At 39.9% G+C, this 12996-nt stretch overlaps 1 protein-coding gene across 28 annotated transcripts in view; it reads left to right on the top strand.

The window, feature by feature from the left end:
* The window catches only part of DLG2 (discs large MAGUK scaffold protein 2), a 1618243-nt gene that overhangs the window by 1550056 nt on the left and 55191 nt on the right, over window positions 1–12996 (top strand). For 26 of the 28 annotated variants that reach the window (XM_081155084.1, XM_081155073.1, XM_081155097.1 and 23 more), the window contains 2 exons: window positions 774–950; window positions 9479–9554. In XM_081155084.1, coding sequence (XP_081011210.1) covers window positions 774–950; window positions 9479–9554 — 253 coding nt within the window. The remainder of the gene's footprint in view (window positions 1–773; window positions 951–9478; window positions 9555–12996) is intronic. The other 2 variants (XM_081155091.1, XM_081155090.1) reach the window with 1 other exon arrangement.

Genomic DNA, 12996 nt, shown 5'->3' on the forward strand with positions numbered 1-12996 from the left:
CCCCACTAGTCATACATGTGTTGGGCTTTGCTAGGCTAAGCAAATGCTCTTTGGTGGGGAAAGCATGATACATAAAACAAGAATTATAATTCAGGGTGATAACTGCAATAATGAGGTGGGCTCAGCATTCTATGGAAGCAACAAGATTTGTCCTGTTCATATAATTTTGATCTATCTATATACACACACCCATAAACACAGGTGTCTATATTTGCATTATTGCATTTTAAGCATTTATTTATGTCATTATATTAACCTCTGCAGTGATGGGTCAGTGTTCCAGGTGAGTGGAGGGATCACAATCCCCTGTGAATGGAGAGTTTCCCCTATTATAAAGGGAAGAGTTCTACAGACTGATACATCTGAGAGGATTTGTTCATTACACAAATGTTTCATTCAGGAAAGATGCCCATGTTTCTCTTATTTTTAGTGATTTAAAAAATTTGACTATAGTGGAAAGGAAAGAAAAGTCTTCATTAGGTACTAAACTGTCTTCAGTAGGCACTTTACCATCTCCTATCATCACCTGTCACAGATGATGGCCTCCAAGAAAAGTGCCCCAGTTTTAGGGTTCCCCCTGCAGTTGCCAAGGGGAAGCAAGTACTAGCCTCAATTTGTAACCAAAGCAATGGGAATGTGGACTGCGATTTGGGAGTTAGTCCTAGAAGTTGGATGATGGATTTTCAGGGCAAGATTGAATAATCAAAATTATGAACCCAAAATCTGTGCTCCAGAGATTCCTAACAATGTCCTCTGTCGTTGGTTTTCTCCAGAGCCATGTTTGACTATGACAAGAGCAAGGACAGTGGGCTGCCAAGTCAAGGACTTAGCTTTAAATACGGAGATATTCTCCATGTTATCAACGCCTCTGACGATGAGTGGTGGCAAGCCCGGAGGGTCACCCTGGAGGGAGACAGTGAAGAGATGGGGGTCATCCCCAGCAAACGGAGGTAAGAACATTTTTGCATTTCAGATCATTTGCTCTTCAGCTATCCAGTGAGTGGAGATGAGGGAAGATGAACATGTGGCAAACTGTGCACAAAATATCTATTTGAGTAGGATAGTCAGTCTGCGGGAAATAGGTGACATGAATTAAATATTCCCACTCTCTTCATATTAGGGTTTTACTGAAACTGGTGACTGTAATAGGGCATAAAGGAAGGAAGGGGGTCTGCTTACACTGCTTCTGAAAGCCATCTACCAGCACTCACATTTCAAGATTATGTTGATCAGCTTGTATGCTGACTTAGAAACTCAGAGGGTTTATTCCACAGGTTCAGAATTTAACAGATAATCTCATAGAAAGACCAGGTAAAAGCCAAATAAAGCAGATTGTTTACTAAGCTAAGGCCCTGGTTGTGCATCACCTCCAAATACTGAAGGAAATAAACCAAAAACCTCCGTTCCAAATTCAGGTGCGTGGGACACGAGCTGTCAAACATTGGGTAAGGCCGAGAGACTGGCTTTACAACTGTTTTGCACTCTCTTAGTTACGCCTGTTCCCGACCCTACCCTACAACTTTCCACTCCCACTCAGCTGTTGAGTTCCGGATTTCCTAAGTCGAGAGTATTATGCTCTTTCCTTTCTAAGCATTTGTTCAGCTCTGCTTTTGAAAGGCTGGGATATCCTTCGGAACAGCCAGCTCCTTCTTCTGTCCCAGCAGTTTCTACCCACCACCAGCAGAAAGGAACCTCCCTTACCCCAGATATTAGCTAAGAAACATTATCTGCACCCTAGAAAAGAGATGTGGCAAGAAATCAAAGTGAGGAATAATGCGTGTTCACAGCAGTCACCAACTTTTCCTGAGCTGGAGGTTTCTCGAAGGGCTCACCTGACATCCAGACACCCCAATACCCTCAGTGAAGCCGAGTACGTAAGTGCTGCCACACAACGTGATCTAGTGGCTGAGCTGTCACGGACCACAGTGGAAGATGTAAATTAAACCCAAGAGTAACCCCATGGGGCATTTGCACGCAAAGAAGCCTGGTCTCCCATCTTCCTCTGCCTGTGGCCACACAGCCTGGGGAGAAATGTGAGGGGACGGCAGCAGGCAGGCTGTTCCACAGCTGCTCCCTCACCCTTAGGGGGGCAGAGTTCCAGGGAAGCAACTGAAACTATAGCGAACCTCCCCCCACCCCAAACCCCCCACACCACCCCTCTCTCCCTCGTTCAACCCCCACCCCCTCCCCCATGCCCTTGCCTAGGAATCCCCCACCAGCAGACAGTCCCCTGGGTCCCTCTAACCTCTGGGCTCCTGAGTAACTGAGGTTTACCCTGGAGGACATTCTGAGTTTGTACCATGGCTTGTAATGTTTTCTGAAAGATTTTTGTATTCAGAGCAGTTTCTCTCAGACCTAGTTTATATTCTGTGTTCCTCCATTTCCATTTACTTCAAAAAAAATATGTCAAGGCAACATGCATTTTTATTTGGTTTGATTTAATTAATCGAAGCTGTCTGAGGGGCTGCTCCATAGAAAAAAGCCCCAAGGATGAAAGGGATGGAGGAAGGACAGCTGTGTGGGGATAGATTCGGTCCATTTTCAAGTGTTTTTACTAGTCAGAGCTGCCCAGAGATGGTATGGACTAACCTGGGAAGGCAGTAAGCTACAGCGATGACTTCACACCCGGGGAATGGTATAAAAACTTAGCTAGGCCCGCCCCCTGCCCCCCTGCCCCTCTTCCACCCCCCTCACACACACACACACACACACACACACACACACACACACACACACACACACGTGCTAAGATTCTGATTTAGACTATCTGGAGTGGGTCCTGGACATCTGTATTTTTTTGGAAGTTCCTCCGGGTGATTCTGATAATAGAAGATCCATTGTCAGGAAAGCTGTAGAAGGGATTCAAGCTTTGGATGGGAGAGTTGAACTGTATGACCAGCTTGTCGTTACTCCTTCATTTGTTGGATTACACACCCTTTTCTCCCCAAGGAACATTCTCGGTGCTATTCCTCTTGTAATTTTCCACCTGCCAGTGGTCATTCTTAAGTTGGCTTTCTTTCTTTTGGGGGTGAAAACCATTTTAACAGCCATCCTACAGCTGTCCTGGAAAAGAAATTTTTCCAGTGAATTTAGTATTAACATTTATTTGTATTGTATCTCTTGAGAGTCTAGTCTCCCCCTTCATGTGTTTCTGTGTGTGTATGCGCATAAATGAATTTCTCTAAAATTTTCTCCTTAGGATTTTAATTCTTTCCCCAAAAGTTGCTTTGTTGTTTTATATGTTTATCAAAGTAACATGTTTCATTGTAGAAAAGTGGGAAAATTTAGAAAAGTATAAAGGAGAAATAAAACTCACTTAAAATCCCATCTCACATAGAGTTCTTATGCACTTACTTCAATGCGATTTAAAATCTGTCATAAGCCTGTTGTAAGCCTGCTCTTTAATACTTGACTTCTAAATGAGGCACCCTCATTTCATTCTACATTCATCATCTTAAAACTACAGCTCAGAATAGATAGCAGCTGGTACAAATACGATTGGGGTTATTTTTTCCATCCTTAATTCCCCTCTTGCCCTTTTTATGAATATAGTTCAGCTAGTGGAGCTGATCTAGAAAAACCTCATAATAGATAGCATCAGTGTGTGACATTACCCTTTACAGACATGTTTCTCTATTATGATTCCATTTAATCATCCCAGGAAAATCAAGATGAAAATTGCCTTCCCCCTTGATTTTTTGATGATGGTGAATAAATTTTATTTATCAAAACACTCCTAGAACATGCCAGACACTGTTCTAAGCCCTTTACAATTCACTATTTAAACCTCATTGCAACCATATAAAGGAACTGATGATATTATTTTCATTTTATAAATCAGGAGGTTGGTTAACTTGCCTGAAATTGCCCAGCTAGTAAGTGATAGAACTGGGATTTGAATCCAGGCTACAGAATTGATGCTCTTAATTCATATACAATCCTACCTCCCAAAGTTACAAAAATAAGAGTTCACAAAATTTAATTCAGTAAACATTGCTTGAGCAGCATCTGGATGCCAAGGGCTGTCATCTGGCCACTGTCTAGAGCTTAGCGTTTATGGCACCAACATGTAGCTACTGCACAGCTACACTGTGATTAGGGGAAGGGGACTATACTGTAAATAAAGGTACTATCTCACTCTGCTCAGGCTACCACAGAGAAACACCACAGACTGAGTGGCTTACACAATAGACATTGATTTCTCACAGTTCTGGAGACTGAGAGTCCAAATTCTAGGTGCTGGCTAATTGGGTTCCCAGTGAGGGTCCTCTTGGCAGAAGGCCTTCTCACTACAAGGCTGAGAGATTGCTTTTTCTTATGTCTCTTCTTGTGGGGCACTAATCCCATTTATAATGTCTCCACCCTCCTGACCTAAATATCTCCCAAAGGCCCTACCTCCAAATACCATCACATTGAGGATTAAAGCTACAACAGATAAATCATGGGGTAGGGTGTGGGGCGTAAATATTCAGTCCATGGCAGGTATCAAGGGAAATGAAACGGCAGCAAGACAGAGGGATGGTTTCCATCTAATGGCAGCACTGACTGTGTATTATGCCAGGTGCTTTCAAATATATTTCATTTCATCTTCACAAAAGCCACTGGCTGAACCTAGGTCTCTCTGGTAGTAGATCAGGTGGCTTTCTGCTACACCAAGAGTATACCAGGAGCCCTTGCTAATTAAGGAGTTCTTACTATGTTTTCAGACACTGTGCTAAACAATTTTCTTCTATTATCTCATTTAACATTCACCATAATTTTTCAAAGTCTGTATTAATATTCTAATTTTAACAACATGAAAACTGACATCCTAAGAGGTTAAATGGCCTGCCCTAAGCTATGGAGCTAGTAACTTGTAGAGGCAGAATTCAGACCCAGGCTCATGTGATTTCAAAACCTAGATTCTTAGAATAGAATCTCTGTTTTCTGAGACTACCTACTTTGTGAGTGGCCAAGCTGAGATTTGTTCCACAGTCTCCTAATCCAAGTCTTTATGCATTGCCCCACAGTGACTGGTCACCTGGGCTCTCAGATGACAGCTTGCAGCTGGCACTGCTTGAGGGTTTACTCACCTAGCCTTCGCAGCAAGCCTGTGGCCAGAATGGCATTTCCATTCTCCCTGCAACAGGGCCTTGTGGAGCACAGCCAAAGGAACACCCAGCACTGAATTATGTTCCCACCATCCAGTGCTCCAAGCCTGCCTTCATTACATGGTTGGCCAGAACCTGAAAACGCCAGATGGGAATTGGCTGAGAAGGCAGAGGGAGACAGTTGGGCTCATGAAAGCATGACCGTGTGGTACTCTCTGGAGATGCTCCGTGTCAACTGATTGCTCAAATTTTGCCATCCAGTTTATATTTTCAGTATTTTGGTCAGTGACCAAACTAGGGCGGAGAGGATTATTTCTGCTTAAACAATCTAATTAATTGCTTGCATCTCTTGAGTGTGAGAGAAATACAGCAATTCTTCTCATCAGTTCAGTCTGCCTTTCCTTAGGTAAAGATTTATGGACCTTAATATCACCTATTTCTGCCCAAGGAGTCTTACTTAGTAAAATAATTAGAGAAGATGATGCTAAATTTACCAAGTGAAAAAGCCATGAAACGGTGAACAACTTTTTATCAGAAACACTGGTTGTTTGGGCAAGTCACTTAAACTCTCTGAGCCTCGGTTTTCACATTCAGGTCAAGAACTGTGTACTAGCCTCCTTGAGGGTTCATTCATTCATTCATTTATTCAATAAAGATTCCTTAAGTACCTTTCATATTGCCAGCTATATCTTAAGCCCTAGGTCATTGAACAGATTATAGATAATATAGGTAAAGTGCTTAGAATAGCTTCTAATACTCTTGTGAATTCTCAAATGATGGATTGTTTCCTTTCTTCAAATGTTGAGCTTTTGGGGCTCAAAAGAACGTAGCATTATTTAGGGCCCTATTTCCCAGCCCTAACTCTGAGTTCAGCAATAAGTTATTCGCATGCATCCCAAGAAGCCCTAGGAGAGAGGACCTAGGTGAGGAAGCAGGTGAGGAAGAAAAGATATGCCATAGCCACTACTACCAAGGTGCAGGGTTTGCAGAGAACTCCAAGAGGCACTCAATGCGGGCCCCCACGGTGGGAAAGCAAGACTGTGGTGGGATTTCAGTGCACCCAAAAAGACTGCTGAAGAGAGAAATCAATCAAATACTTGTGGCCTAATGTTGCAAATAGGCATTTGGCTAGCCTGAATTTAGTGTTAAAAGCAAATTAATTCTGAATTTTGAGGCCAAGCTATTAAGATATGGTATTATCACAGTGATTACATGCTTAAATTTGGTTAAGGTTTATTTAATTCAGGACATTTGGGATATATGGATACAAGGGAAGGGGTTGTTTACAACCCATCCAAAATATCACATTTTTTGAAAATTCCCATTGGATTAGGGGTGGTATGGAAGGTCTTTGAATGCTGTTTCTGAAATGAGTAGATGTGGACAGTCACTAAAGTCAGCTGTTAGCAGGTACATGTTCAGACCCTATTTCTACCACTTTCTAATGGGGTAAGCTTCAAGTTCCAGCTTGGCAAGCCATAAAACAGGGTTGATAATACCTACATCACTTGGTTATTGTGGAGAGCAGATGAGATCATGGAAATGTGAAGGGATTTTTCATTAATGATTATATGTTAAAACTTCAGCCACCACTTATATATCATCATTATCATTATTAATGAAACTTTCAACCCAAGTAGAAAGCAAACCTTCCTTCATGAGTGAACCAAACCATGCCACCCATATGGTAATGCTTTAAAAATTGCTGTTTACTTATTCTATTGCCTGTTTGAAGATTAATAATATGCCATATCAAATATTAGATTTATGTGCGTGTGTTTGTGTGTGTCTGTGTGTCTGTGTTCATCCATCTGACAACATTCTTTGCAACCCTTATAAGATTTAAGGGGTGGACCATTAAAAATGGCCTAATAGCCCAGCCAGCATGGCTCAGTGGTTGAGTGTCGACCCATGAACCAGGAGGTCAGGGTTCAATTCCCAGTCAGGGCACGTGCCCAGGTTGCCCGCTCAGTCCCCAGTAGGAGGCTTTCAGGGGGCAGCTGATTGATGACTCATCATTGATGTTTCTATCTCTCTCTTTTCCTCTTTCTGAAATCAATTAAAAACAATTTTTTAAGTGGCCTAATAGAGACACTTCTTAAGAATTCTGAAAAGAAATTAAAACATTAGGAACCACGCAGAAAATATTAGAATGCTGTGGCCAAACAATTCTTAGAATAGAATACTGAGTTGAGCCGAATATTATGCATGTTCGGGACCCACGTGAGTTCTGTGGATTTATGCAGAATTTGCACAGCCTAATCAAATAACCGTGTATTCTCTGTATGCTATCATCATTTTGGCAACATCTATTGGACTAGTCTTTTCCATAATTAGCCTGGTTGATGCAGAGAAGCCAGGATAAAGTCAGGGCTGTAACCGCAGTTTTAGAAAAATCCAAGGAAATGAATATGAATTAGCATTTGCTCCTGGATTAAAACAGAAAAGCTGAAGGAGCTCAGAGAAGGCATTTTGTCAGTGAGCATCTTCCCAGTTGGCCGCTTACCTTATCTGAAGACTTCCTTGCTCTCCTCCCAGCTGCTGTATGTTGGGCTCAAGTAGAAACTCTCCGTGGAACATATTGCTTTAATATCTGAGGTTAGATTTGAAAAATTGTGTTCAGCTGTTTCCACTCAAATATCCTACTCTCACGTTGAAATAAATATATTCTGAAACTCCATTCTGTAACTATAGAAACCCTGATTCTCACTGTGTTTCAGCTGGAAGCACAAAAGAGCTCACAGTTTAAAAGGCGCATGTTGTTAATTATTAATCTATGAATAGCTTAGATTTCAGAAAGCATTAAGTTTCTGGAGATTTAGGTTTTTCCTCTCTCTTTCCCCATTTTTGAAATAAGAGCTAGCCATATTTAAACGAAACATCATGTTAAAACAATGCAGTGAATATTATTTTAGTTCATCAGTTATTTATTGAGGACTTGTTATAACACACTGTGGAGTGATATGTGGGCTTGTTCTCGAGGGTCCTAGAGCCTTGCATGTGCAGAAAGAAACAAACACAGGGAACCGAGAAAGAACACCCACATAGAGACGCAAATAAGTGCTATTGTGGCGCAGGGGAAGAGATGATCATGTCACACTGGAGAGGGGAAAAAAAATTAGGGAGATATTTAAATTTCTGCCTTTTCCTCTTTTTCATTGCCAGCCTTCAAACGAGGCACAAGTCCTAGAAATTTTATTTCACTAATATTCCTCGAGCCCTTCTCTCTCCTCCACTTCATTACCATTTCTCATCATTTCCCGCAGGAGGTCTCTTCCAAAGAGACCTCCTGCTTCGAGCTGTCCCTTCCTCCTCCAGTCTATGTTTCTCCTTCACCAGGATCATTTATTTAAAATGCTAATCTATTCTATTACTTTCCTTTTTTATAGCCTCTAATAATTCATGAGGATTCCCCAAGGAAAAAGCCCCAGTCCTCAGTGTGGATGGACCTTACAAGGAGGCCTCACCAGTAGCCTAACACCCCCACCCTGTATACACCGTGTACCGGGGTCCTCCTGCACCCGTTAGCTTGCTTAGAGGCTCAGGTCACGGTGCATGTTGTCTCTCCTGTCTGGGAAATTCTCCCTGAACTTTTCCTCCTGACAGGCTCTTTCTCATCCTTCAGGTCTCACATAAATTGGCACCTCCTCCAAGAAGCCCACCCCAATGCTTTCCACTTCTCTTTATACCTCCATGCAATATATGCTCCCACACTGCTATCAGCAGTCTTACTGTGCAGCATTATGAGTCTTATGTTCATTACAGTCATGCTTTTAAAATGTTCATTCCTTCTTCTCAGCTCCTTGCTCCATACAGGGTAGGCGCTCCGTAAGTCATTAATAAGTGACATGGCAGGTAGATGATGAAATCTGCAGAAGAATGACAGGAGAGGACATTGGGGCAACGGAAAAGTTCAAGATTATAACATGTTTGGTTTTGAGGTGAAAGTAGTAAACCCCTCAGTGTTCTTAAAGGGAAGGGAAGAAAAAGGGAACAAAAAAAAAAAGAGAGAAGAGGTGAGAAGGTCAGAGAGAGAGGAGAGACGTCGACTTAGTCTCCACTCTTGGCATCATCTCTATGTGCTGTGATTTCTTGAAATACCTTTTGATTGATTGATTCAGGCATTTAAATAACAAATATTGGTTTTTCTCCCTCTTTGTTCCAAATACTGCTACTCAGTACATGTATCACAGAAATTTCAAGGGATGTGTTAGCAGCTTAAAGACTTTGTACCAAGACTTTCTATACTGAACAAAGGGACAGAAATATTTTAGAACACATTTTATTTGAGCTGTCTGACAAGAAGAAGAGGTGCCCTTCATTTAATGAGGAACTTAATCATAAATGACTGACCATGTGATAGAGTCTTTATTTTCAATTTTCTTTAGGGTGGAAAGAAAGGAACGTGCCCGATTGAAGACAGTGAAGTTTAATGCAAAACCCGGAGTGATTGATTCAAAAGGGGTAGGTACAAAATAATCAAAACATTAAGTTCTCTCAGTTGCCATGGATTTAACTATAATTAACATTTAGTCTTTCAGTAGCAAACAAATTATGAAGCTACCAGACAGTAGAGCACTGTTATAAATGTATTGCTAAAAGTAATGATGTAATTTCCGATGAAGTAGATTTATGGTAAATATATTAAATCCTGGGAGTAAAGCTGCTAGGGTCAGGAGAAATCATGCGTTGATGAAGGTGATATAATGACTACAATGAAAAAGAAAAGATGTAATTTAGATGTTTTCATTTTTTAATTTATTTTAAATTAAGTGTTCTAAAAAGATGGATTTCATAAAAGATACTGCTCATCATAAAATATGTCTAGTCTGTTACACATTATAAAGCTAAGACAGTGATCATGGAAATACACATATGGATCATCTAAGTGAATACATGGATTGTTGTGACAGACATAGAAGAGAATTAACAAATGAAATCTAATCACTAAAATTAAAATATTTACTCATATGCACATGTATCTTTTTAATAACAGCTTTAATGAGATATAATTCACTGCCATATAGCTCACCGATTTAAGTATGCACTCCAAAGGTTTTCAGTATATTGAGAGTTATGCAACCACCACCATAATTTTAGAGCATTCCATCACCCCATTAAGAGATCCTGTAGCAGTCATTTTCCATTTCTCCCAACCCCAGCTCCATCCCCACCCAGCCCTAGGCAATTACTAATCTGCTTTGTCTCTATAAATAATCTGCCTATTCTGGATATTTCATAATTATACACTATGTGGTCTTTTGTGGCTGCTTCTTTTACTATACACTATGTTCTCAAAGCACATCTATATTGTAGCATGTGTAACTTCTTTATTTTTTTCACTGCCAAATAATATTCCATTGTAGATATACCTCAATTAATTTACCTGTTCATCAGTTGATTGATATTTGGGTTGTTTCCACTTTTTGACTATTATTTATAATGCTGCTATGAACATTCATGTACAGTTTTTTGTGTGGGCACACAGTTATTTCCATTTGGGATATACCTAGGAGTGGAATTGCTGGGTCATTTGAAGAACTGCAAGACTGTTTTCCAAGGCAGTTGTGCCATTTTACATTCCTACCAGTATATGGAAGTTCCAATTTCTCTACATCTTCACCAACACTTGTTATTTTATGTCTTTCTGCTTATAGCCATCCTATTTGGTCTGAAGTGGTATCTCATTATGGTTTTGATCTGCATTTCTCTAATGGCTGTAGGTGTTGAGCATCTTTTCATGTGCTGATTGGCCATTTGTATATCTTCTTTGGAGAAATGTCTGTTCAGATTCTTTGCCTATTTTTAAATTGTTTTCTTTTGTTGTTGTTGTTGAGTTTTAAAGATTCCTTATATATTCTGAATCTCTTATCAAATATACGCTTTCTAAATATTTTCTCCCATTCTGTGAGTTGTCTTCCTACTCTCTTGATAGTGTCCTTTGGTGCACAAAAGTTTTTAATTTTGATAAAGTCCAGTTTATCTCCTTTTTTTCTTTTGTTACTTGTGTTTTGGGTGTTATATCTAAGAAATCATCCCCTAATGCAAGGTCATGAAGATTTATGTCGATATTTTTTTCTAAGTGTTTTATGACTTTAGCTCTTACATTTAGGTATTTGATCCATTTTGAGTTAGTTTTTAAATGTAATATGAGGTAAGGTTCCAATTTTATTCTTTTGGAAGATCATGTCATAGGTAAAAAGATAGAACTTTAATTTCTTTCTTTCTTTGCCATGCCTGATTGCCCTGGCTAGAACCTCCAGTACAATATTGGATACAAGTGGCAAAGGCAGTCATCTTTGCCTTGTTCCTGACCTTAGGGGAAAAGCTTTCAGTCTATCACCATTAAGTATGATGTTAACTGTCGGGTTTACAGCTTTTTAAGTCTATTTTATATGATAATACTAGTATCTTCTTGCTATATTATAAAATACCTTTACCCCCTTTGTTCTTCCTATTGTCTTTCTGTTTGTCTCCTTTCCTTTGTTTTTCCATCCTAGCAGTTCTGGTTTGTGAGAACCACAAGTTATGGTCAATATATGTCACTATGAAAAATAGGAAGAAAAGCTATCATTTCTCAGGACTTTTGAGCCCCAAATCACAACATTGCCCTTTTTATTTTTAAGTGGAAATGCTATTGGGCAGTCCATTCATTAACAAAATATTTATTTTCCCTTAAAACATCCAGATGGGAATTTATTTAAACATATGATGTTACTCTATAAAAAGTGAAGGTATATGTCATCATACATGAAGTTCTTTTAAATAAGTACTGCTTATATACAAAGGGATGGTATTTTTCAATGATTATTGTTGAAAAATTAAGGATAGATTTCCTGTTATATATATCAAAGAATTTTGTTGAATACCTACCATGTGCCAAGCACAGAGCTAGAACTTGAGATTCAGCATATTACAGCCCAGGTGTCTTTTTGATAAAGCCAAAACTTGTGTATTGTACTTTTTAATCATATTTTTATATACTCTTAAGTATGCACCAATGCACAGAATATAAATTCCAGGACTTTAATGGCCATAGAAAGAGAAGCAGTGATCATGTGGAAAGGGAAACCCTGGACTAAAATCAGGAGAATTAGGTAACCTGGGTTCTGGTTTCAGCTCATGACTAAGTCACCACTGCCCGTTGGGCCTTATTAGCAAAATAACAGCTTTGAACTACATCAGGTATGTCAGACAAGTTTCATCTTCTACATAGATTGATAGATTGATAATTTCTACCTGCAGTAGTGTGTTGAAAATGATTCTGAGGCCACGTGTGACCTCGGCAGGGGGAAAAATAGTGCCATGATTGATTACTTGTGCATAATACCTTTGGAATTGTTCTCTATTTGATGTGCCTTGATTCAACAATTTTTTAAGGTGCCCACCAGTTGTAATTCCCCATGAGTCAATTAATCAAGAAACAATGAACCAAAGTTTTCCAAATCTCCATGAGAATAATGCATCAGTGAGAAGACACTTGTGGAAAGCAAAAGGCAGTTAAGAGAAAGTACACGAAAAGAGGAGAGAGAAACTGTGTAGAGTTGGGAAAGTGGGTCAGGAGATACCACTCACTTTGAGCCAAGGTCATGAACCATAGAAATAAGTCATTATTATAGAGGCTTCAGTCTCTAGTTCCATGGAGTAAATTTAGCATAAAATGAAGAGAAAAACTCTTTGGAATGAGAAAGACATGGTATTTTGAATAGCCTTATCATTCGCTGGCATTTACAGAGCATTGTGAAGTGTTGCCCAAGTTCAGAGTGAAAGTCATGGTTACTAGCCTGGAGTAGCTTAGAATCAATTAGTATGTGTGAAGCGGGAAATGACAAGAACTATGAGAATTCAAATTAATGGGCATGGGCCAGGCCGGCATGGCTCAGCGGTTGAGCATCGAGGTTCGATT

The sequence above is a fragment of the Miniopterus schreibersii genome, assembly GCF_964146895.1.
Source record: "Miniopterus schreibersii genome assembly, chromosome: 12".
NCBI classification, from domain to species: Eukaryota; Metazoa; Chordata; class Mammalia; order Chiroptera; family Miniopteridae; genus Miniopterus; species Miniopterus schreibersii.